The sequence below is a fragment of the Lissotriton vulgaris genome, chromosome 4_1 (genome assembly GCF_964263255.1).
Source record: "Lissotriton vulgaris chromosome 4_1, aLisVul1.2, whole genome shotgun sequence".
NCBI lineage: Eukaryota > Metazoa > Chordata > Amphibia > Caudata > Salamandridae > Lissotriton > Lissotriton vulgaris.
The window spans coordinates 1048529480-1048553132 of record NC_141691.1 but is presented as its reverse complement, the minus strand read 5'-3'; the positions used below and the strand labels follow the sequence as shown (position 1 = coordinate 1048553132).

At 44.1% G+C, this 23653-nt stretch overlaps 1 protein-coding gene across 1 annotated transcript in view; it reads right to left on the bottom strand.

The window, feature by feature from the left end:
- The window catches only part of SRD5A1 (steroid 5 alpha-reductase 1), a 240255-nt gene that overhangs the window by 120154 nt on the left and 96448 nt on the right, over positions 1 to 23653 (bottom strand). Inside the window, exon 3 of the mRNA XM_086965281.1 lies at positions 2723 to 2824. Coding sequence (XP_086821407.1) covers positions 2723 to 2824 — 102 coding nt within the window. The remainder of the gene's footprint in view (positions 1 to 2722; positions 2825 to 23653) is intronic.

Here is a 23653-nt window from a genome sequence, read left to right as displayed (position 1 = left end):
TCAATTGAGGTAGTTGTCATTGTTGTTTTAGTGTACCAGTTCTTGGCGTAAAATAGTATAATAAAGTATTATTCCTGTTATGGGGTCGTTGTGTGTCCTAATACTAGAGGAATAGTTAAAATAAGTTGCTCCTAGTGCATTACACGTTTTTGAATGTTTGTAAAATGTGCAGAAGTTCAGCCTATAAGTACAGCGACCATGATTGGAACTCGCTACATATGTTGTCGCTGCCGCAGGACGGGTCAAACCAGTGTCTCTTCACAAGGCAGGAATATCCACATTCCTTCTCCGTGCTTCAGGAATCTGGCCTTGCCTGTTGTGAAACCGTGTCGCTTCGAGAAAGGGCTATTATGTAATAAGATAGCATTTCCGGGCTGTTTGGAGAGGGGGAAAATAAAGTTGCAGTTGAAATGCGCACTCCAAACCTGCCTTGCAATGACTCTTAATGCAGCTCTGTGGTTACAATGGCTTTTCATCAGGGATGGGCGATGTGAACAAAAGATTGCATCAACCTCCTAACCTGGTTGTTACTTTATTGCAGTAGTTAATCTGTGCGTTTAAAGTGAGTATGTTGTGCAAAGGGAAGCGATTTTGTACGTGTAAGGGTGCGGGGGAGGTAGCTCTCAATGTTTCAAGCTTTATTACAAAAGTCACAAAAAGATGGTAATACTTCACTTCTGTTCTTGGATTTTCGTCACAATAAAATACACTGAACATAATGTTGACAAAAGTTATTTACAAAAGTTGAAGCTATTGCCATTATACATTACAATAACTTATTTACGTATTAATTATTTTAATAAATTAAACACCATTGTTATTTGTAATATCAATACAGCTAAGTCACGTAAATACAACACATATTGCATTACAAATGCTATAGGTGTCACATTTGCGAAAGTTAAAACTATTGGCATTGTAAATGACAAAGCTATTAATTTCGCTATTTTCAAAACCAACACAAATAAAATATTTATCATTTACAATACCAATAGCTCAAACTTTCCTAATGCGAGACCTATTGCATTGCAAATGCTTGTTCTTAGGAGGAACAGGAGAAGGAGCTTCAGTGTCCAGCCTTCTCTTGTTCTTATAGTAAACTGTTATATGTCCTGTATCAGGTTCTATATACAGTCTATTTTGGTCTTGGCTCACTGGATCATTGTAAAAATGTTCTTCTTCCACTGTCCGTGGTTTCGGATCCAATGTTTTTGGATCGGTCGCTTGCTTGCTTGTTTTTATTTTTGTCTTGAGCTGATTTCGGCTCGACGTCTTTTGTCGGCTCGACAGCTGTTTTCGGCTTGACGGCCTTGTTCGATTCGACGACCTTATGTTCGACGGTCTTTTTCGGGTCGACAGCGTTTTTCGGCTCGATGTGTTTTTTCGGGTCGACAGCTTTCTTCGGTTCAACTGCCTTTTTCGGGTCGGAGGCAGTGTTCAGATCGACTACTTTGTTTGGGTCGATTCCTTTTTTCAGCTCGATTACCTTTTTTGGGTCAACGGTCTTTTTTAGATCTACGCCCCTCTTTGGGTCGATAGTTTTCTTTGGACCGACGCCCTTTTTCTAGTCGACAGTCTTTTTTGGATCGACGACCTTTTTTGGTCGACCAATGTTGTTCGGATCGACAAATTTTTTAGTGTCGGGCCCATTTTCGGCTGTGCGGCCGTCTTTGAGTCTACGCCCTTTTTGGGAAGAGTCTTGCTCGGTCCAGGGGTACCGGAAGGCTTGGCAATGGTCTTCGGAGCCGAGCCGGAAGGCGGGGCTTCTGATGCGGTGTTTCGGTCGCAGCTAAGGCCTCTTGGCGATTCTTTAACCGGAGCCTTGTCTGGAGGTGGAGGCAGGGTAGGGGCTTTAGTACTCACGGTTTGCCCCGGTGGGATGTCGTCATCGGAGTGCGACTGGTCTTCTACTGTGACTAGCTCTAGGTCGGAGTCCGCTGCCTCTGGAAGTTCATGTTCATCGTCGAAAATGTTTTCCGGTTCAGGTGCCTGTCGCTGCATCTCTTGTCGAGCAGCTCTTCGGTTCCGGATAGTTTTCTTCGACCGGAACTGAGCACAAGCTGGACAGTCTTCCTTGTTGTGCTCCGGAGACAGGCACTTGTTGCATACTGTATGCTTATCGCTATGTGGAAACTTTGATCGACATTGTGAGCATCTTTTGAACGGGGTCCTTTCCATCGGCGGGAGGCCCACGTGGCATCGAAAAGACCCAACGGCCCGCGTCGGCTACCAGAGATGGATGGAAAGAGTTGTCGAGGGATACCGAGCGGAAACAATACTGTTGAAATTATGAGGTTTTTGGCCTTAGAAATTAGGAAAACTTTGGTCCCGAAGTTGGAGTTGTTGAAGTGCATCTGAACCCAATGGCAGAGAAAAACAATCTGAAGATGGAGAAGATGCCCATGCGCACTGTAGTCCAGGGGAGGAGTCGCCTATCTCTTGATACTTCGAAGACTCTTCCAAGACAACAAGGTGCAAACATCCGGACCCAACACTAGGCGGCGATCTATGCTAAGATATGAATTAGTCAAGTGATGTCCAGTACTGGCAGTTGTGTTGTTCTTTAAATAGTTTGGGCTCAGCCTTGCTGGTTCAGAGTCACGACCCTGTGTCGTTTTTTCTAAGATATGAATTCAGCAGCCCACATGCCTCGAACATACATCTACACAGTCACAAAGGTACCCTTTATGCCACAATTCATTCAAACTACATGCCCACTTACCTCTAGGTATTTTGTAGCCAGTTTCACCAGGTTTTCTAAGATTTCTCAGTATGTGGTCAGAGTGGATATTAATCACCAGGCCTATAAACCACAATGACAGCCCTAGAGAAAATAAATAGAAAAAAGTACATGTAAAACAATCCAATACAAACATACTTAATTTCTCTTGTTAAGCAAACCTACTTGCAACACTTTAAATGTTACTGCTCTGGAAAATGCAATTCAGAGCAGCTAAGCTTTGTATGTTGGCCTCCAATATTAGAACAGTGGTAGCCGACAGCTCAACATACAAGGGTGCAAATAGTTAAGTCAAGGACGGTGTCAAGTCAATAGCAACAATATTCAACCCCTTATTTTCGGAAATTGAAGTTATGATTGGGGGTAAATTCATTATGCCTCACTTCAGAGCATTTTCAGACATCACCTCTGAATCCACGCTTAATTACTTAAATCAATCAAAACAACGGTTAGAAATTAGGTCTCAAGTTGGCAGAGGTTTGCACCCTGTCCAAAGAGGGAACAAAATCCTAGTCTGGGTAAGCTAGATACACACTTTAAATTAACCTGTGCTCACCCTCCGGTAGCTCAGCACAGAGCAGGTAGGCTTAACTTTAATAGGCAACGTGTAAAGTATATGTACAACACATGCACACAGTAACACAATGAAAACACCACAAAAACTCCAAACAGGTTTAGAATAATAGAGAATTAAGTTGAAATATGAATTTTTAAAGAATAAATGCAAAATAGAGCTTAGAAGCCACTAGTGGTCAAAAGGTTACTTGAGGCAGCGAAGGACCAGCACTAATCCAAAGTTCAGGCCGATCGTGACTGAGGGCAGGTCAGCTATGAGACCTAAAGTCCTGCTGAAAAAGTACCTTGGATGGAGCAAACTTTAACGGTGAGAGCACGATGTGTAGGTTGCGATTCATGTAGTGGGTTACCGCTTCATCAACAAGCTCTGTAGAGATGAAGGTACTGACTGAGCTGTTGTCGAGTCACTCAGAGGGTCATTGGTGGGAGACACAGGCTGTGAAACGGCTGTCGTCAAACATCATCTGTCTAGAAGTCGAAGGGTGATGCGTCAGTTCCGACAGGCACAATGGTGACTATGTATATGTTTATGTAGAAGACAGCTGCAAAACCCACTTTTGAAGCTCAGGACTGGAGGGGGCACCTCAGGCAAGGGTACGAATCAGAGATGGCAGAGTCTAGCAGCACCAAGAGAGTTGCAAGAAGTCCTTTTTGTTCTTGAGACTTTAAATAACAGGAGGCAGGACAGTATGCCCCTGGAGTAACTCTGGGTTCAAGTTAGATGGGTCCAGTCCTTGTCCTCAGCAGGGCAGAGATCGGCATGCAGCAGGGAAGCTCAGCAAAGCTGAGAAGCAATTCCTCAAAACAGTCAGCCAAAGTAAAGTGGCAATCCTTACAGCACAACATCTTTTACTAAAGTAGTGTACTGATTGTAGGGTCAGAGCCCCAGTACTTATACCAAAAGTGCCTTTGATGTAGGGGGTGACTTTTAAGCAACAGCTCTCAGGAGTGCAGAGGTATCCTTTTCAACCCATCTGCCAGCCTATCTGTGGCGGAGGGAGGGGAGGGGGGTGGGAAATCAGTGCTTTGTATGTGGACAGACACTACCTATTGAAGTTTAAGTGTGAGCCCTTCCCATTCCTCCCTGCTCAGTAACACCCATCAGAATACATATAAATACAGTTCAGTGCTCAAAATGCAGATGAGCGTCACCTTCTTGAGTTTGTAGCGGTCTAGAGGGAATGCACAAAGTGTCACCCAACCCAGATGTGTATTGGAGACAGGCTGCAGGCACACAGAGCAAAGTTAAGAGTCGAGAAATGTCCACTTTCCGAAAGATGGCATTTCTAAAATAGTAATGTCAAATCTAACTTAGCCATTAAAGAGGATTTATCATTACCATTCCAAATAATCTTCTCCGTTCAAATCAAGAATTACAGCTTAAAAGTGTTTTTAGAATTCCCAATGCTAGCCTATGCAGCCCTGCTAAGTACCATGTATCAGGCATTAGTGTACCACATTTCAATGTGGTGGTCTGCATCAACCCACGGAAATGGAAAATCACACATTATAGCGCTTCCTCAGGTGTCAAGTGGAGCGCTGCTATAACGAACGTCGACTAAGCTGCTGTGACCCAGACTGAGTGTGATGTGCGCTGCTCCCAGCAGGCTAAGGGGGGGGGGGCTGGCTGAAGATCTGCAGAGTACTCTCGCAGGTCTGCAAGGTCTACTACAATGTATCTAAATTGAAATAAGAGACACACCCCCAGGCAACACACACACATACCTTGAAATGATGTCAGTCAAGTGCGCCCAATGCTTTGACTAGTAAGAAGGGGGGTGGTACGGGTCCGTCCTGCTGTGCTTCTGTTGGGCAAGTCAAACGAGCAGCTCCAGTTCGACTTCACCACTCGTACCGCCGGGTAAACCATGGGCATCTTGAGGTGGTCGGATCGATTACCACCAGTGCCGGCCGCAGGCGCCGACTCTCCTGCAGTCCTATAAGGGCTGGGCTGTTGCAGGGAGAGTCAGGCTAATAGCTGTACTCACTGCTGCCTGTATCATTGGTATAGTATGTAATCCAATCTGGATGGGATTCCTGCCCACACGACTCAGCCCAGAGCAGCAGTCTCAGTAGGAGTCCCTGAGGAAGGCCAGTTGTCATGAACAGAGTGGGTACAGCTCTACGCTCAGTAGCTCTCCTTAAGTATGATGGGTCATGGCTGCCGGGTGGTATCACATAAGTGATCATGCGGCGAGTGGGAGGGCCTGAACCCAGCCTATTGGTCTTGACATCAGCAGCCATGCTCAGCTGTAAACTGTGCCACCAAGGAGTCATCTGCATCATGAATCATAAATAAGTATTAGAGTTAGAACTGTGACAAATATTGCTTGTGTTACATGACAGCAGTACCCAGCTGACTCATGTTATAGCAGGCGTACGCCAGACCTCAGGTTGGTCGGCAGCTCAGCTATTGATTTTTATACTATTGCTCTGTGTCTTTTTGAAATATTGTTCAGCCGGTGGGCGCTGCAGCCGGGCTGTGACCTAGGCTATTGTGTGCCTTAGTCAGCCTCTCCTGAGGCTTGCCCCCCTAACAGTAACAGTAGGATCAGGTTACAAAGGCATTAGGTCAGTACCTTTTCATTTCTGGGGCTTTGCAGCAGTTTAAAGAGTTTTACGTTGCTCATGTAAGTATAATTTATGATATTTAGGTTTCCCTCATCTTCCTTCATTGCTTGATTTTGCTCATGAGAAAGGGTCACTCATAGTCGTTGAAATGTCACTCATATTTACAGTAAAATTATGAAAATGTCACATCAATCTGAAACCTTGGCAGCTATGCCTATGAGAGAAGTAGATTCAAATCAACAAAAGAGTGACGAAAAAACCTTAAAAAAAAGAAAAAGGCTGTAGAACAGTTTAGTTTCTACCACCAGAACACAAGATTAAAGACAGCAGGAAGGTAAAGTTGGCATGCATTGTGAAGAAAAAGAACCCTCAGGCACCAACTGAAAGTCGGTTGCCAGTTGTCTTCTTTGGGTCCTTATAGAAAGAATAATATCAAATATGTGGTGAAAAAGTGAATTAAAAGGAGTATGGACTACTCCCCAAACCAGACATTCTTTTAATAAGGGGGTAGGTCTAACTCCATTAAAACTAGTGAAATAGCGGACATATAAATGGTTATGTTAATTTGAACCATGAAGTCCTATACATTAGAAAAGAAGAAGGGTCGACATGTTTCTGCTATAGAGCCACTAGTCAGCTCAGCATTCATCAGGACCAAAAACAGTCCTCACCCCGCAGTTGACGTACGCTAAGGCGCCAGAGCCTAATGGGGCGGGACAAGAAAAACTTTACAACCTTGAGTGTAAATGTTGCACAGGTACTGTCTCGTGCGACCTCTCCAAGACGTGAGAGTTAGGGAATCTGTAATATATCAAACAATACAAAGAGACAAAAAACAAACTTTTTCACAGTTCCCAATTTAAAAGATCAAACGCAACAAACTTTGTCATTAGAAAAAAACACACACAGAAACCTCACCCAACAGTCAATGTTTGTGATGGCACAAAGTTAATTCTATATGTCCCATCAGTTAACGTTAAGCGGACAATTTCACCCATTGGGATTGCAAAACTTATGCCTGCAAAGAACCTCTGCATTAAGCTCAGCAGCGTTTTTGGCGTAATATTAGCCTGTAAGGTATTTACCTCAAAATGACACGTAATCCATTTTGATAAATGTGTCATGAGGGATTATAATATAGAGTTAACATTCAAAAAAGTGCTTGTTTTAAATAAATATGTTAAAAACACCTTCAAACAGGAAGAATCAGTAAATCAAATTATGTCAGAATCCAACACTCACAATAGATTGTCCGTGATGACGCCCCTTAGGCTTGTGGCAGGGGGAATTCTTCACGCCCGGAATGTCTAAAGAAATGAAGACCGGGTCAACTAGTAACTTAAAACTTCATTTTAAGGTTTTCTCAGAAGCAAGTGTAATCTAGTAAACATAATCGGCGAAAAGTAACCGAGATCCAGTCTATCACGCCAATTTACTCACTTGCTTCCAGGCGACTGCCCGCCGCAAAAACTTAAAGCGTCCACATCCACAGCCCGGAACACCAATGAGCCGGGAAAGACGCAGATCTTTAATATATACGTGATCGACGTAACTCGCGATCACGTGACTATTTCTTATTTCTACGCTCTTAAAGGGACCTTGTTGTTTATACGCCCAAGCAAGCTACATTTACGTGGCGTTTTTTAACCTCGTCTAAAAAACTTTATTGAATCAGACCTATGTGAAACATACGGCCATGAGGACAGCGCCAGAAAGTATTCGTTGTATAAGGAAAACCCAGAGGCCATATCATAGTATATTAAAGGCAGGACTCCTACTTTCAAAATAGCAAAATCATGTAAGACCTTTCCGCAATAGAACAACTGTAGGCAAAAGGACTATCGCCACAGGAGATATCAAAAAGTGTGGAATAATTTTTCACAATTCCAGTCAGTCCCTTGCTAGATAGAACAAGCTTTTTTTTAAAAAAAGAGAGCACCTAACAGAAGCTCTATAGTAGGTATTATTGAGAACATGAAAACAATATATTTTATCTAGAAAAATTATATCTAGAAAGATTGGAAACCACAGACAAAGGCACGGCTAGTATCAGCAAAGTGGTCACCGCCGCATCACTGACCCCCAGGGTATATCATCATTGAGGCCGTGTGTATGCATAGAAAGACGATAGATCCATCTTTGTTCTCTCTCAAAGATGTTGCCTTCGCTGGTCTGACTGAAATGCTCTATTATTGTCCATCTGATGTCGTTGGGACAATGGCCTCGTTCTAGGAAGTCAGCAGTTAATTTTGTGGTGCTCCCGATACGCATTTTTATCTTTCTAGTGGTCATTCCCAGGTACCTGAGATTGCAGGGACAGCTTACAAGGTAGATGACATTACTTGAATTACAATTCATGTGTCCTTTAAGGTGCCACAGTTTGCCCTCCTCTAATTTAAGGGTTTTGGTTGCTGTTGTAAGATGGCAACCACCTCATCTCCCACATAGAAATGGCCTTTCACAGGGGGTAAACCCCATGTAGTAAGTACAGTATGGTCCAGAGTAGTGTGGTCAATTCTAGGACGGGTATGTACAAGAGCACCTTGAAGACTTATTTCGCGTTTATACGAAAACAACGGTTTTTGCCATTTACACCCATTGCTAGTTAGAATGCGCCAATGTTTGCCTATTCAGCGACTCACAGCATTAGATATATTGCTGTAGGTCGTCACGCAAGTCAATGGTGTCTCTGCTTCATTGTCTTTGTTGTGATTTTCCAACATGGCTTCCCTGTTATTGTTTCTTGCTCTCTTACGGCTTTTATGCAGGATTCTTTTTGGGTAACCTCTTGTCAGTAACTTGTTAGTGAGATCTTCTGCTTGTATATTGAAGTCACTAAGGTTACTGCAATTTCTACGAATACGTAGATATTGGCCAAAGGTTAGATTTTCCCGCAGGGGACGCGGGTGAAAGCTTGAAAAATGGAGAAGGTTCTTTTTTTTGTCAGCTTGTAATAAGTTTTGCTGGTTAGATGGCTACCTTCCATAGATAGTGCGACATCCAGAAAGACGATGGAATTTGGGTCATATTGATGGGTGAATTTCAGGTGGGGGTCACACGTATTCACCCAATCAAAGAAGGCTAGAAGACTTTCCTCAGAGCCTTTCCAAATTAAAAGCACATCATCAATGTTCCTCTGCCACAGGATAACATTGAGAGTGTAAGGATTGGTGGCAGCCAAAATATGGGTCTTCTCAAAGTTGTGCACATACAATCCTGCAATGCTAGGGGCAAAAGTACTGCCCATCGAAGTCCCCGTCTTTTGCAAGTAGATGGGGTCTTCATATTGAAAAAATTGCGCTTCAGAGCTAATGTAGCGCAATTGATAATAAAAGTTCTGGAGGTGGTATAATTCCAGGTGGTCTGCTCTAGGACATCTGCCAGAACTTTCAATGTTGCATCCTGCGGGATGCAGGTATATAAACTTTCAATGTCTAAAGAGACCAAAAAACATGGCTCTTCAGGCATCTGGACGGTAAGTAGCATTGATAGAAGACTTTTGGTATCATTTATGTAGGTACTGGTAGACCGAACTAATGGTTTAAAAAAAAAAAATCGCAGTACTTAGAGAGTGGCTCCAACTGAGAGCCAATCCCCGAAACTATCGGTCTTCCCGGAAGGGGGGGGGGGGGAGTATTGAGAAAGCCGATTTTTGTGGGTCTTTGGAAGTGTATAGAAATATGTGATTTTGCCCTCAGAGTTGGTTAGGAAATCTGCTTCCTGCTTACTTATGTAACCATCTCTCTCTGCTGTCATGACCAATTCCATTAATTCGTCTTTCAGGAAAGGGGAAGGATCCTGTTGGAGGATGGCATAGCTAGCTGCCACAAGCCTAAGGGGCAAAAAAAAGTAGAAAAAGTTTTGATCCCTATGCACTCCTTTTTTGTTAAGTGTAAACTTTCTTGATTTTTTCGTGGCGCTGACAATTGTCACACGATGCCTGGTCGTGCCTTGTTAAATAGAAAACAATGTGTGGAGGTTGTGTCACCTTTCACATAATTGTGCGCTCAGTTGAACATGAAACTAAATTGTTTGTTCTCCATTTTTTTAAAAATGGTTTTCAATAACTTGAAATCAATAAATGAATCATGAGGTTATTTCCATTTTTATTCGCTTCGTTTTTTTTGTTTTTCCATTCCTTATTATATATCATAAGGATATTTCAACATATTAGTTTAGCAATCCATTTTTAAATGTTGGACTTTCACCCAATGCATTTCGGGTCGGTGTCAGTGACCCTTCATCAGGGGCCTGAAAAATGAGTTAATACAGGACCTTAGCAAACAATAAAGATCAAAATATATCACATGTTTATCATACATAACACGTTTAAATTAAACATACGTGATAGGAATGCAGTCTGTGTAATAATGGGCTATATATACATAGGAGACAGATAGGGTGCTTAGTACATGTTAAATTGATTCGTAAACATAAGAGATACTTGCAGTGAATGCTAGGTGCAAACTATCGAGAAGACGATAAAAATACAGAGGACTGAAACTGTAAACAAACAGGGTGTCATTACATGATGAAGAAACGCTGGTAGCGTAAACACTGGTAGCGTAAAGAATGCTAGTCTAGAGGGGTGGTTGAATTAAAATGCGGTATGCGGTATACGGTCTAGGGTACAAAAAATAAGAAACTTACTGAAGGTCTGCTTGAAAGCTTACTCAAAAGCGTCGATGGTTGCCAAAAGTTCGCGGGTGTTTAGAAATGCAAAACACCAGATATAACGGTCACGTGGTGTGGACTTTCATATTAGTCGGAAAACAGACTATTCGGACTCAATTCCGTATTGGAAAAATATAGATGATAAAAGAAGATGTTAATTTCGAACAATAAAGATATGTGTAGAGACTATTAGAAAACGGTGACATTAAGAATTACCGGCGTGGTAAACTGGTGGAAACATAGCTCTTTCTGAAAAAGTGGAAAAAAACGAACTACATGTTAATGTGATCGGGGTGAAAAAGACTACAATGGAAATAAAAGAGTGTGAGTTAAGTTCGACCTGATGCAAAAGATGAGGAATACACTGCGTTATGGTGTGCAAGTTAAAGGACGATCTATATAAATCATAAGAAAAAGAATGATCTATATAAAACATGAGAAAAAGAATAAAGTAATGTCAATTATAGTATTCAAACATGATGTTGACATCGCATATATAAATGGTAATCAATCAAATTTTCGGGGAGCAGAACAGTCCTGATAGGATGCTATCTATAGAAAGCACGAATATTCGATACGATCATTCATTCCAATCGGTTGTAAAGAATTACGTTTTTTTATCCAGAAGAATTCTGCTTTTAGTCTCTGCTTAGTTGGGTCCATGTCACTGCGTTGCGGAATTGCCTCCAGAACCTTGAATCTCAATTGGGATATTTGATGTTTTGCCTCAATCCAGTGGGTTGCAACAGTAGATTTCATGTTGTGTAGGCGAATATTACTTTTGTGCTCCGTTATAAGCACTTTGATTTTTCTTTCAGTTTGTCCTACATAAATCTTTCCGCATGGGCATTTGATTGCATAAATAGTGTTTTTTGTATCACATGTGCTGGTGTGTTTCAATTCTATTTCATGCCCTTGAGTTGGATGCATAAATTTGTTCCCGACCAAAACATTGTTGCAGTGGGTGCAATTTAGACATTTCGACATTCCTTTGTGGAGAATTTTAGGATTTTTTATGGTCGTCAAGATTTCTTTCAAGTTTTTGGATCTCTGAAATGCAAAAGTGATACGTTCATTGAAAAGGCCTTTTAGATCCTGTTCCATTTTGATTAAACTCCAATGAGTGTTGATTATTCTTTTTTTCTTTTTATCTTCATGGCCTCTGTAGAGTATTTTAACACACAGACCGTTTTCAGTTCTGAAGTCGTGGTTTTTGGTAGATAAAGTTTTTCTCTAGAGATGTTTTGTACTCTTTTCATTGATTCTTCGAGAATGTTCATAGGATATCCTCTTTATTGATACTTGATCATTTGTTCTTTAAATGTTCTCAAGTTGTTTGGGATCAGAAGTGATCCTTTTTAATCTGATCAACTGGGAGGTTGGTAAATGTTTTTTCAGCGTGTTGGGGTGAAAACTTTGAAATAGAAGACTCGAATTCCTGTCGGTAGGTTTAGTGAATACTTGAGTTGAGAATTGGAAATCTGTCATATTGACTTTCACATCTAGGAAAACAATGGATTCATCGTTTATATTGTGGGTAAATTTGATTCTCTCATGTCGTGTGTTCATAATGGTGATGTTCCTTTCAAGCTGAGTTCGCTCTCCCTGCCATAAAACGAATATGTTGTCAATGAAATGTTTGAAAATGATCAAATTGTTTTGCCAGTCAGGGTTGTTCAGGATGAAATCAGTTTCAAATTTTGACATGTATATACAGGCATATGAGGGGGCCCCCCTAAAGCCCATGGATGTCCCATTGCATTGGTTGAAGAATTGGTTTTGCCATTCAAAGTAGCTGTGGAAAAGAGCAAAATGCATTAATTCAAGTAGAAACACTTTCTGATTTTCTTTAATTTCTTCACTTCTGAGTAGACTCCATTCTAGGGCTTCGAGGCCTTCATTATGAGGGATTGAGGTATAGAGTGAGGTCACATCTATAGTACATAACCAGTATTCACTTTCTGTTGATAGAGTCACATCATTAAGCAGTTTGAGGAATGCCATAGTATCCTTTATGTAGGTGCTGCCTTTTTGAACAATAGGTTGAAGATACCAATCAATGTATTTTCCTATAGGTTCGGAGATCGATCCGCAGGCAGAGACTATTGGTCTGAATGGTGGGTTTTTGCTGTCCTTATGGATTTTCAATCAATCAATCAATCAATCAAAGACATTTATAGAGCGCATTACTTACCCGTAGGGTCTCAAGGCGCTTGGGGGGGGGGTGCCGTTACTGCTCGAACAGCCAGGTCTTGAGCTTCTTCCTGAAGGAGAGGTGGTCTTGGGTCAAGCGCAGGTCGGTCGGGAGGGAGTTCCAGGTCTTGGCGGCCAGGTAGGAGAAGGACCTTCCTCCTGTTGTCGCTCTTCGGATGTGGGGGACGGCGGCGAGGGCGTGGCTGGCTGATCGGAGGTGGCGTTTGGGAGCGTAGAAGTTGACTCAGTTGTTGAGGTAGCTCGGGCCTTGATCGTGTAGGGCTTTGTGTGCGTGGGTGAGGAGACGGAAGGTGATTCTTTTGTTGACGGGGAGCCAATGCAGGTCTCTCAGATGTCCGGAGATGTGGCTGTTACGTGGGATGTCGAGGATGAGTCTGGCTGAGGCGTTCTGGATCCGCTGGAGTCTCTTCTGGAGCTTGGCGGTGGTTCCGGCGTAGAGGGCGTTGCCGTAGTCCAGTCGGCTGGTGACGAGGGCCTGGGTGACCGTCTTCCTGGTCTCCGTGGGGATCCACCAGAAGATCTTCCGTAGCATGCGCAGGATGTTGAAGCATGACGAGGAGACGTCGTTGACTTGTCTGGTCATGGAGAGGGAGGAGTCCAGGATGAAGCCCAGGTTGCGCGCGTGGTCCGTCGGTTTGGGTGCGGTGCCCAGGGCGGGGGGCCACCAGGAGTCGCCCCAGGCGGAGGGCGAGGAGCCCAGGATGAGGACCTCCGTCTTGTCTGAGTTCAGTTTCAGGCGGCTGGTCGTCATCCACTCGGCTACATCTTTCATCCCATCGTGCAGGTTGGCTCTGGCGGCGGCGGGGTCGTTGGTCAGGGAGAGGATCAGCTGGGTGTCGTCGGCGTAGAAGATTATGTTGAGGTTGTGTTGGCGTGCGATGGCCGCGAGGGGGCTCATGTAGACGTTGAAGAGGGTGGGGCTCAGCGAGGATCCTTGAGGGACGCCGCAGATGACTTCGGTGGCCTCTGACTTGTATGGTGGTAGGCGGACTCTGTGTTCTTCCGTCGAGGAAGGAGACGATCCAATCCAGTGCCTTCTCCTGGATTCCGATGTTGCTGAGACGCTGCACTAGGGTGCGGTGGCAGACCGTGTCGAAAGCCGCGGAGAGGTCTAGGAGGATGAGGGCCGCTGTTTCTCCGTTATCCGTCAGGGCTCGGATGTCGTCGGTGGCGGCGATGAGGGCGGTCTCTGTGCTGTGGTTGGCTCGGAAGCCAGACTGTGAGGGGTCGAGGGACCCATTCGTCTCGAGGAAGGCGGCCAGCTGTTTGTTGACGGTCTTCTCGATGACTTTGGCTGGAAACGGGAGGAGCGAGATGGGGCGGTAGTTCTTGAGTTCGGTGGGGTCCGCTGTAGGTTTCTTGAGTAGAGCGCTGAGTTCGGCGTGCTTCCAGCTCTCAGGGAAGGTGGCGGTGTCGAAGGAGGTGTTGATTTTGGGTAACATGTAAAGTTTAGGTCGTCATTTCAAGAGCTTTATCAATTATCTGTTGTAGAATTTTTTTGAATTCATTGGTTGGATTTCAAAAAAATTCTACAACAGATAATTGATAAAGCTCTTGAAATTAAATGGATCAGTCAAACGACACCAATTTTTTGAGACAAAATACCCAAGACGACCTAAACTTTACATGTTACCCAAAATCCATAAGGACAGCAAAAACCCACCATTCAGACCAATAGTCTCTGCCTGCGGATCGGTCTACGAACCTATAGGAAAATACATTGATTTGTATCTTCAACCTATTGTTCAAAAAGGCAGCACCTACATAAAGGATACTACGGCATTCCTCAAACTCCTTAATGATGTGACTATCGACAGAACGTGAATACTGGTTATGTACTATAGATGTGACCTCACTCTATACCTCAATCCCTCATAATGAAGGCCTCGAAGCCCTAGAATGGAGTCTACTCAGAAGTGAAGAAATTGAAGAAAATCAGAAAGTGTTTCTACTTGAATTAATGCATTTCGCTCTTTTCCACAGCTACTTTGAATGACAAAACCAATTCTTTAACCAATGCAATGGGACATCCATGGGCTTTAGGGGGGCCCCCTCATATGCCTGTATATACATGTCAAAATTTGAAACTGATTTCATCCTGAACAACCCTGACTGGCAAAACAATTTGATCATTTTCAAACGTTTCATTGACAACATATTCGTTTTATGGCAGGGAGAGCGAACTCAGCTTGAAAGGAACATCACCATTATGAACACACGACATGAGAGAATCAATTTTACCCACAATATAAACCGTGAATCCATCGTTTTCCTAGATGTGAAAGTCAATATGACAGATTTCCAATTCTCAACTCAAATATTCACTAAACCTACCAACAGGAATTCGAGTCTTCTATTTCAAAGTTTTCACCCCAACACGCTGAAAAAACATTTACCAACCTCCCAGTTGATCAGATTAAAAAGGATCACTTCTGATCCCAAACAACTTGAGATAACATTTAAAGAACAAATGATCAAGTATCAACAAAGAGGATATCCTATGAACATTCTCGAAGAATCAATGAAAAGAGTACAAAACATCTCTAGAGAAAAACTTTTTCTACCAAAAACCACGACTTCAGAACTGAAAACGGTCTGTGTGTTAAAATACTCTACAGAGGCCATGAAGATAAAAAGAATAATCAACACTCATTGGAGTTTAATCAAAATGGAACAGGATCTAAAAGGCCTTTTCAATGAACGTATCACTTTTGCATTTCAGAGATCCAAAAACTTGAAAGAAATCTTGACGACCATAAAAAATCCTACAATTCTCCACAAAGGAATGCCGAAATGTCTAAATTGCACCCACTGCAACAATGTTTTGGTCGGGAACAAATTTATGCATCCAACTCAAGGGCATGAAATAGAATTGAAACACACCAGCACATGTGATACAAAAAACACTATTTATGCAATCAAATGCCCGTGCGGAAAAATTTATGTAGGCCAAACCGAAAGAAAAATCAAAGTGCGTATAACGGAGCACATAAGTAATATTCGCCTACACAACATGAAATCTACTGTTGCAACCCACTGGATTGAGGCAAAACATCAAATATCCCAATTGAGATTCAAGGTTCTGGAGGCAATTCCGCAACGCAGTGACATGGACCCAACTAAGCAGAGACTAAAAGCAGAATTCTTCTGGTTAAAAAAACTTAATTCTTTACAACCGATTGGAATGAATGATCGTATCGAATATTCGTGCTTTCTATAGATAGCATCCTATCAGGACTGTTCTGCTCCCCGAAAATTTGATTGATTACCATTTATATATGCGATGTCAACATCATGTTTGAATACTATAATTGACATTACTTTATTCTTTTTCTCATGTTTTATATAGATCATTCTTTTTCTTATGTTTTATATAGATCGTCCGTTAACTTGCACACCATTACGCAGTGTATTCCTCATCTTTTGCATCAGGTCTAACTTAACTCACAATCTTATTTCCATTGTAGTCTTTTTCACCCCGATCACATTAATATGTAGTTCGTTTTTTTCCACTTTTTCAGAAAGAGCTATGTTCCCACCAGTTTACCACGCCGGTAATTCTTAATGTCACCGTTTTCTAATAGTCTCTACACATATCTTTATTGTTCGAAATTAACATCTTCTTTTATCATCTATATTTTTCCAATACGGAATTGAGTCCGAATAGTCTGTTTTCGACATCTATGAAAGTCCACACCACGTGACCGTTATATCTGGTGTTTTGCATTTCTAAACACCCGCGAACTTTTGGCAACCATCGACGCTTTCGAGTAAGCTTTCAAGCAGACCTTGAGTAAGTTTCTTATTTTTTGTACCGTATACCGCCTTTTAATTCAACTACCCCTCTAGACTAGCGTTCTTTACGCTACCAGTGTTTACTCTACCAGGGTTTCTTCTTGACATGTAATGACACCCTGTTTGTTTACAGTTTCAGTCCTCTGTATCTTTATCTTCTTCACGATAGTTTGCACCTAGCATTCACTGCAAGTATCTCTTATGTTTACGAATCAATTTAACATGTATTAAGCACCCTATCTGTCTCCTATGTATATATAGCCCATTATCACACAGACTGCATTCCTATCACGTATGTTTAATTTAAACGTGTTATGTATGATAAACATGTGATATATTTTGATCTGTATTGTTTGCTAAGGTCCTGTATTAACTCATTTTTCAGGCCCCTGATGAAGGGTCACTGACACCGACCCGAAATGCATTGGGTGAAAGTCCAACATTTAAAAATGGATTGCTAAACTTGTGGAAAATTAATATAGTTTAGTGAACATTATCTACACCATCTTGCCTTTTTCCGATGCCACACTTTTCGTCATGCACATCCGCCATATTTTAGCCGTTACGATCAGAATCACCCTCACGAAAGACCCCCACGCACCGGTCATTCCCACTCTCACATGCCTTGCGCGTAAGCAGCAGCCATTTTAAACACCATGGCCTCCCTGCCCCTCGCTGATAGCCAGCGCATCTCTCTCTCTCCTAACCTCGCAAACATCCCCCGCACGTTGACAACCCCCGCTCTCTCATGCCTTGGGTCATAAACCCCTCTTCAGCGCAGCTCCGCCACAGAATCCCATCCTGTTCCCAGCGCGACACCTCCCTTCATTCCTTTCATGGTCTCAGATCCTTTTGATGCAAACCCCCTTTTCCTGCGTCCCCGTTTGTCTTCCTTATTCCCAGGCCACCACCTGGCCCTGCGGATACTGTTTATTACCCCGTACAGTAGGAAGCTTCCCCTCCCCATCAAAAGACCCTCGAGCCGATCAAAGCCTCCACCCTATGAGATCCGATCAACCCCATGCATTCCGTGAATCGGCGGAATGCCCTGCTGCGTGACAATCATCACCTGTTGTGACCGGGGTGGGGAATTCAACTGTAAATGTATGTGGGAACGGGCCTGTAGGGGAGATTCCGAGGATGTTCTTTCAAATATCAAAATGTGGCGAGAATGTGTTACGTGCAATAAAGGTCATAAACCCTAGTATAAGAGGCCAGGCCTCAGAAATGTGGTTAGAGCACCTCGTGATGATACTTGCTGTCTGAACTGATGTGTTCTCCTCCGGAGAGAATAAAATCCTAGTTTCCTGCCTTCCAGTCTCCAGCGCCTGCTTCTTCGTTGATTAATATTGGTGGGTCATAGAGGCGACACCGCCGGGCAACATAAAAGGGTCTTTGGTTACTGGTTGTCTTTGAACCCCTTTTTACAATTGGCGCCCAACGTGGGGCCCATCAGCGACTCGTGGATCCAGTGGGAGAGGTCCTGACGACAGAGTGAACGACTGCAACGATCGGAAGGTACCCTGTCCGATAGACCCTCGTCTGACAGCCGATCATCCGAACTTCACTGGTTCCGAACAGACCTCTCTCGAGTGATCTGCGGTCCTGACTGGGAACCATCAGGAGTGCCGCGTGGATTACGAAGAGAAGAGGACGATCGGGCGCTGGATTCGGAAGACAAGAAACTGTCCATGCGGTCCGGGTAAGGTCGTGTAAACACGACGAATTGCGAAAGTGATTGATAATTGAAAGTGATTGATAATTGATGAGAAAATACTAGTATTACTTTTTGTTAATTTATTTGGAGATTCGCTGTCTGCAAACGGAGAAACAACAGGCTCTCCCTTTATAAACCGCGAAGGATAGGTACGCATCCGTCGGACCTATCTTTCTCCCCCACTGAACAATTGCCCCTCCCCCATTGATTAACTGTTATAGATTGTTTTCTGGAGATTCTCTGTCTGCAAACAGGGAAGATTAGGTCCCCTCTTTGCAGATAGTGAAAGGGTAGGTGACGCGGACCTTTGCGAGCCTACTTATTCTCCCCATTGACCATATTGATTTTTTATTTTTGACCTAACATTGATTGCTCAAGATTGGTTCATGAGGTATTCACTACCTCCAAACAACGTAGAATAGAAATATTCTGTCTAGTCTTTGCAAGCAGTGATAAGATAGGTAGTGCTGACTATTATCCCATTGTGATCCGTCATGCCTGTCTTCTCCCCCCTGGTTAGTAGCCTGTTTAGCCCGGACCGCTTATTAGAGGTGAACCATCCAGCTCCGCTGGAAGGCACCCCTAATAAGGACATGTTCATGAAGCATGGATTGATCGCTATAGCCTATAGTGAGCTGTGGCATAAATATACGAAAAGGGATCGAGAAAGTCAGTGGCCACTGAGAGGATCCTTCGATCTTGACAAAATAGAAACGGTAGAAATAGCCCTTCGTAGGAATGAAACAACACCTATTATGCTCGATAGTCTCGGTATGTGGCGCAAAGAAGCCACACGACGAAGGGAAAGCGACGAATCCAGAAAAGGTGAAGGGACACGGCGGACGACCCTCCAAACGTCTAGTAGGCAAATGGAAGGGCCAGCGATGGCACAGCTCCGAGGAGTAGACATGAAAAGGGAACGGTATAAAGGGATGTGTCGACAGGACAAACCCGGGACGCGACGACCCGAAAGTAATCCCCCGACACTATGCACAGGACGAACAGATTTAAAACAAAACCAATGTGCTTTCTGTAGACGCCTCGGGCACTGGAAAGCCCAATGCCCGACTCTACAGAGCATAGGTAAGAACGAAGGGTCGACAGAAAGAACAGGCCGGCAGAAAGGGAAAAGGCGCGAGATAAAAACCAATCAGACTAGTGCAGACGGAACAGATGGGACCACCCCATTTGATTATGCTCGATGGCATAGGTTTCGTCAGACCAATTTTAACGACATGTTAGAGTTCTGGGACTGATTGCTCTCTGTTGCTCCCCCCCACTCTGAAAAACAAACACAATTACAGGCCAGTGTAAACAACCCCCGTTAGAGAAAGGACTCAAGGAAGCCAAAAACGTCTATTATATAACTTAGGATTTAATTACGGTAAAGAAAACACACAACCAACGGTAAATAGAATAACTAGTAGAACTCACTTTAAAACAAACTGTACTAATAGGAAAAATACAAAACATATTATGCTCACTCCGGAAGTCCTCGAAATGTAACAGTTTGATGGTCCCGCCCACCTGAAACACATAGCACGTGTGGGGCGGGGCCTGCCAGCAGCCATGGACCAAAGGAGATCACCGGCGGGAAGGTACCGGAGGCTCCACAAAGCAGGCAATGAAATGGTCTCCCCATACTGCCCTTCCAGGGATGGCGTCCCCCGGGCCGCGAGTAGGGAGGGGGCGGATGCAAATGGCCCCCTCCCTCGTATCTCCTGGTCCGGCCATCACGAATTCCTCCATCGAACGGATGCAGGGTGGGCGGGGAGGGAGAGGCGACACGGACGAGCCCTCTCCCGCCTCCGCAGGTAGGAGGCCTCCCTGCCCTGGTCCGGCGCCGATGTCCTCCAGCCGGACGACGGCCATATACCTGCGCTGCCCAGAACATTACAATGTCCGGTTGGTATATTTTCGCAGCACAGGACATACAATGTCCGACGGGCATACCTGAATAACACCGGACGTCCAATGATCCCCCAAGAGTCGGAGTCAGGGGTGTAGGGTGGTCATCATGTGCACCCCTGATTCAAAGGGACGGCGTAGGATGCGCCGGGAGAGGGAGGCGGCACGGACGAGCCTCCCTCACCTCCCCAGATGAAGGCTCCACTGCTGCATCCTGGCGCCCCGAACCAAAATGTCCTGCTCCAGCAGCATGATGCTCTGTCATTTTCGCCACAAGAAGTTTCTTCCACTCCTGAAAGATACGACGGAGGGCGGCTGCCGCAGGATCTCAAAATGGCGTCTGGGCCCTCGGAATGCGGGTCTAGGCCTCTGGAGTAACTTTGTCCGAAATTGCAACTCGGGCGCTTGCCCACCTGGGCGTAAGCCCCCACCATCGACAACCATCCCCTCGACTTTGAAGATTCTACCAAAGTCCCAAGAGCCCTCAGCCCCTTCAGGCTTCCAGTGGGGAACAGCTGCATTGATCACTAATGAAATAACCGCGGCACAGCAACAAGATGGCGGTGCTCTCGTGTCTGCATCAGCTTCCGTCTGAACCACCCAGGAACATTATGGGCTAACGAACTCGAGTAAGTTCCGGCTGAACATCAACATGACCCGGTAAGAAAGACTCTATCCCCCTCCCTCTCTTGATTGACGGCCCACACCACCAGCCCCTCCGTTAGCACAGTTTTTTTGAACTGCCGAAAGGGACCCTGGTCCAACCGCCAAATCGTCGGAGACATTTTTTGCCCCTGATGCTACTTCCGGACTAAACCGGCCTCGCCCAAAATGGCGCCGGTATCAATAGGAACTAACAGATGCCTCGTGGTGTTCCTTAGCTAATGAAACTTGATGTACTAAGATTTATATACGAACCTTTGCGCACTTGATGAAAAAGGGAGGAGGGTTCGCTTGACGAACATATGAAAGGGGTCCCGTAAAAATGTTGATTTCAATGAACGATTTATTTTGATATTTATTGTAACTGGTACATAACGTCGCTTATGATGCACACCCATGGTATACATCTAGGAAATGTGATTACAATGAGCTTGACTGTGTTTCCATTTATGGACTGAAATGCCCCTGATCCCTCATCACGCAATGAAACGTCTTTAGTTACTTGCAAATAATTAATTGGGCCTTTTTAACATGTTCTTGTGCCGCGAAATAACCTCCCTACTGTATGTGCTTCCATCGTCGACATGTCCGACCAGAATATGATTGCACTCTCACATTTTACGTACTGAACGATTATGCAAATAAAGGTTTTCCAAACTATGAATAGGCATCACATGCTTTTGTGAATGTGGGAATTGGTGGGAGGGTTTTCTCTGTGCGCAACCGTTCTGCTCTTTTTTTTAAGGTTATCTGGAAAATGGTTGTTCGGCCCTGAATTGATGATCGAATCAAAAGGTATGATACGCTGCCTCCAAAATATGCAACTAAGATGTGTGAACTAACGTATGAAGAAGGACCTCGACTTCTGAGAATGGGTAAAGTAATGCGGTATGATTGTTAAAATGTTATAAAGGTATGGTGGTCGAAAATACTAAGGGACAGGGTTGACCGAAGAACTGATATGCCTTAGAACATCACAGCTTTGGGAATGATTTAAGGATCCTGATGACCAGATACATCTCCAAAACCAGGTACCTCTCGCTAGGCACCTCTGATTCCTTTTTTGGCGTTTCCCTACACACGATCCATAGTGCCACCCTCGAACCCCCCCATGAACCACCTATCACACTGCCCGCCCCCTTGACTTCAGGAACCAAGACCCTAAGGATTATATCCCGAGGAGATAAGTACGAGTATGTGGTAAGTAAAGGACTTTCTTGCCCGTACATTTGATGTGCTCGAATGTTGTTCCCCCTTCCTTTTCCTCCCTTTTTTTTTTTCCTCTGCAGGTTACATTGGAGTCCCGATTAGGGCATCATAAGGGATCTGGAGCCGCGTCACGTCCGATGCATGAAAACGGACTAACGCTGCAAGACGACACAAAAAGACGCCCTACCCAATGCGCGACCTTTTTGTACCTGACCTAATGCTCCTCCGTCCCAAAACTGCATGCTTTCTACATCCTAACACAGACCCGAAACGACTAACGTTGGGTAACGCACTGAATAGCCCAAACAATACACGGTCATTCTCCATGTCACACGTGTACTGTCTGGCCTATTGTTACTCTCTCTCTCTTTCTCCCTCTCTCTTTCCCTCTCTCTCTCTCTCTCTCTCTCTCTCTCTCTCTCTCTCTCTCTTTCACCCCTCCACACTTTCCCTCTTCCTAGCGACTGGCACCTAATTGGCGAACCTGGTGCACCTCCTGATTGGCCCCAAATACCACAAGTATTTGCACAAATTCGTCCTAAATAAAACTGTATCGATGCCACGTTACTACCTCTCCTTTTCTGCTAAATATGGATGAAATTTAAATTGGCCAAAAGAAAAGGGACAGGTAAGACGACTACGGTTCCCTGAATTTGACCCACAGTCAGGGAGCTATTTGTCAGTGGCTTCTATGATAAAAATGTGTCTGCAGTAATGCGACCTTCCCATTCCAAATTGTCTCCATACCCCAAGCAGTAAGAAATAATCGAGACACCCCCGTCTTCCCAAAATGCCCCCAGTTTGGTATCAGCTGCCCTGAATGTGAATCTGAAAAACGCCCCTTGCTCCAATTCGCCGTGTTCCTATCGTTTCCCATAAGATCCCACCCGCCCCAAGGATAAGTTTAATAATGATCGCAAGCCCCCCCCCCTCCCCCCGAGTTTCTTTGTAGTGACCAAGTTGCGAGAATTTATATAGAAAGTTAGAAAGATGTGTGCAAAGTTAAAATTAGATCGAAAACCGAAAGAACTTGTTGCAGTAAACCTTGTTGAAAATAGGATGTTTTGATGTAATGGAGAGTCGTTTAGCCTATGTTCATCCCTCAGAAGGATGCCTATCAGACTATGGTGAATAGCACGTTGCACTTTTTTGTAAGGTAACAAAGCCCTGAAGACCGGCCTAGCCTTGCAAGACTCGTACTAGGGAAATGGGTCTCTACCAGAAGAACTGACATCTACTGTAATAGACGAATGCAATGAATGGGTACCAGACCTCGTACCACGACAAATGAATGTAATAACCAACAAAAACACCAAAGAATTAGCCACAAAGGGAAGTTGTAGAAAATCCAGCTAATCCATCATCAATTGTTTATATGTTGGCTGCAAATCTCAATGTAGCGGATGTTTACCCCAGTTGCTTGGTGTTGGGAGAGAAATAGGTTTACGTAATTACCTTCTTCTGCAAAATCTCTAAAGACTGTCTTTTCGAACTCATTTAAGGGTACCACTGTCGGAGGAGAAAGAGACCGGATGTGGGAGCACGCGGCCTGACTGCGGATCGTGGAACCTCAGCGACGGAGGCCA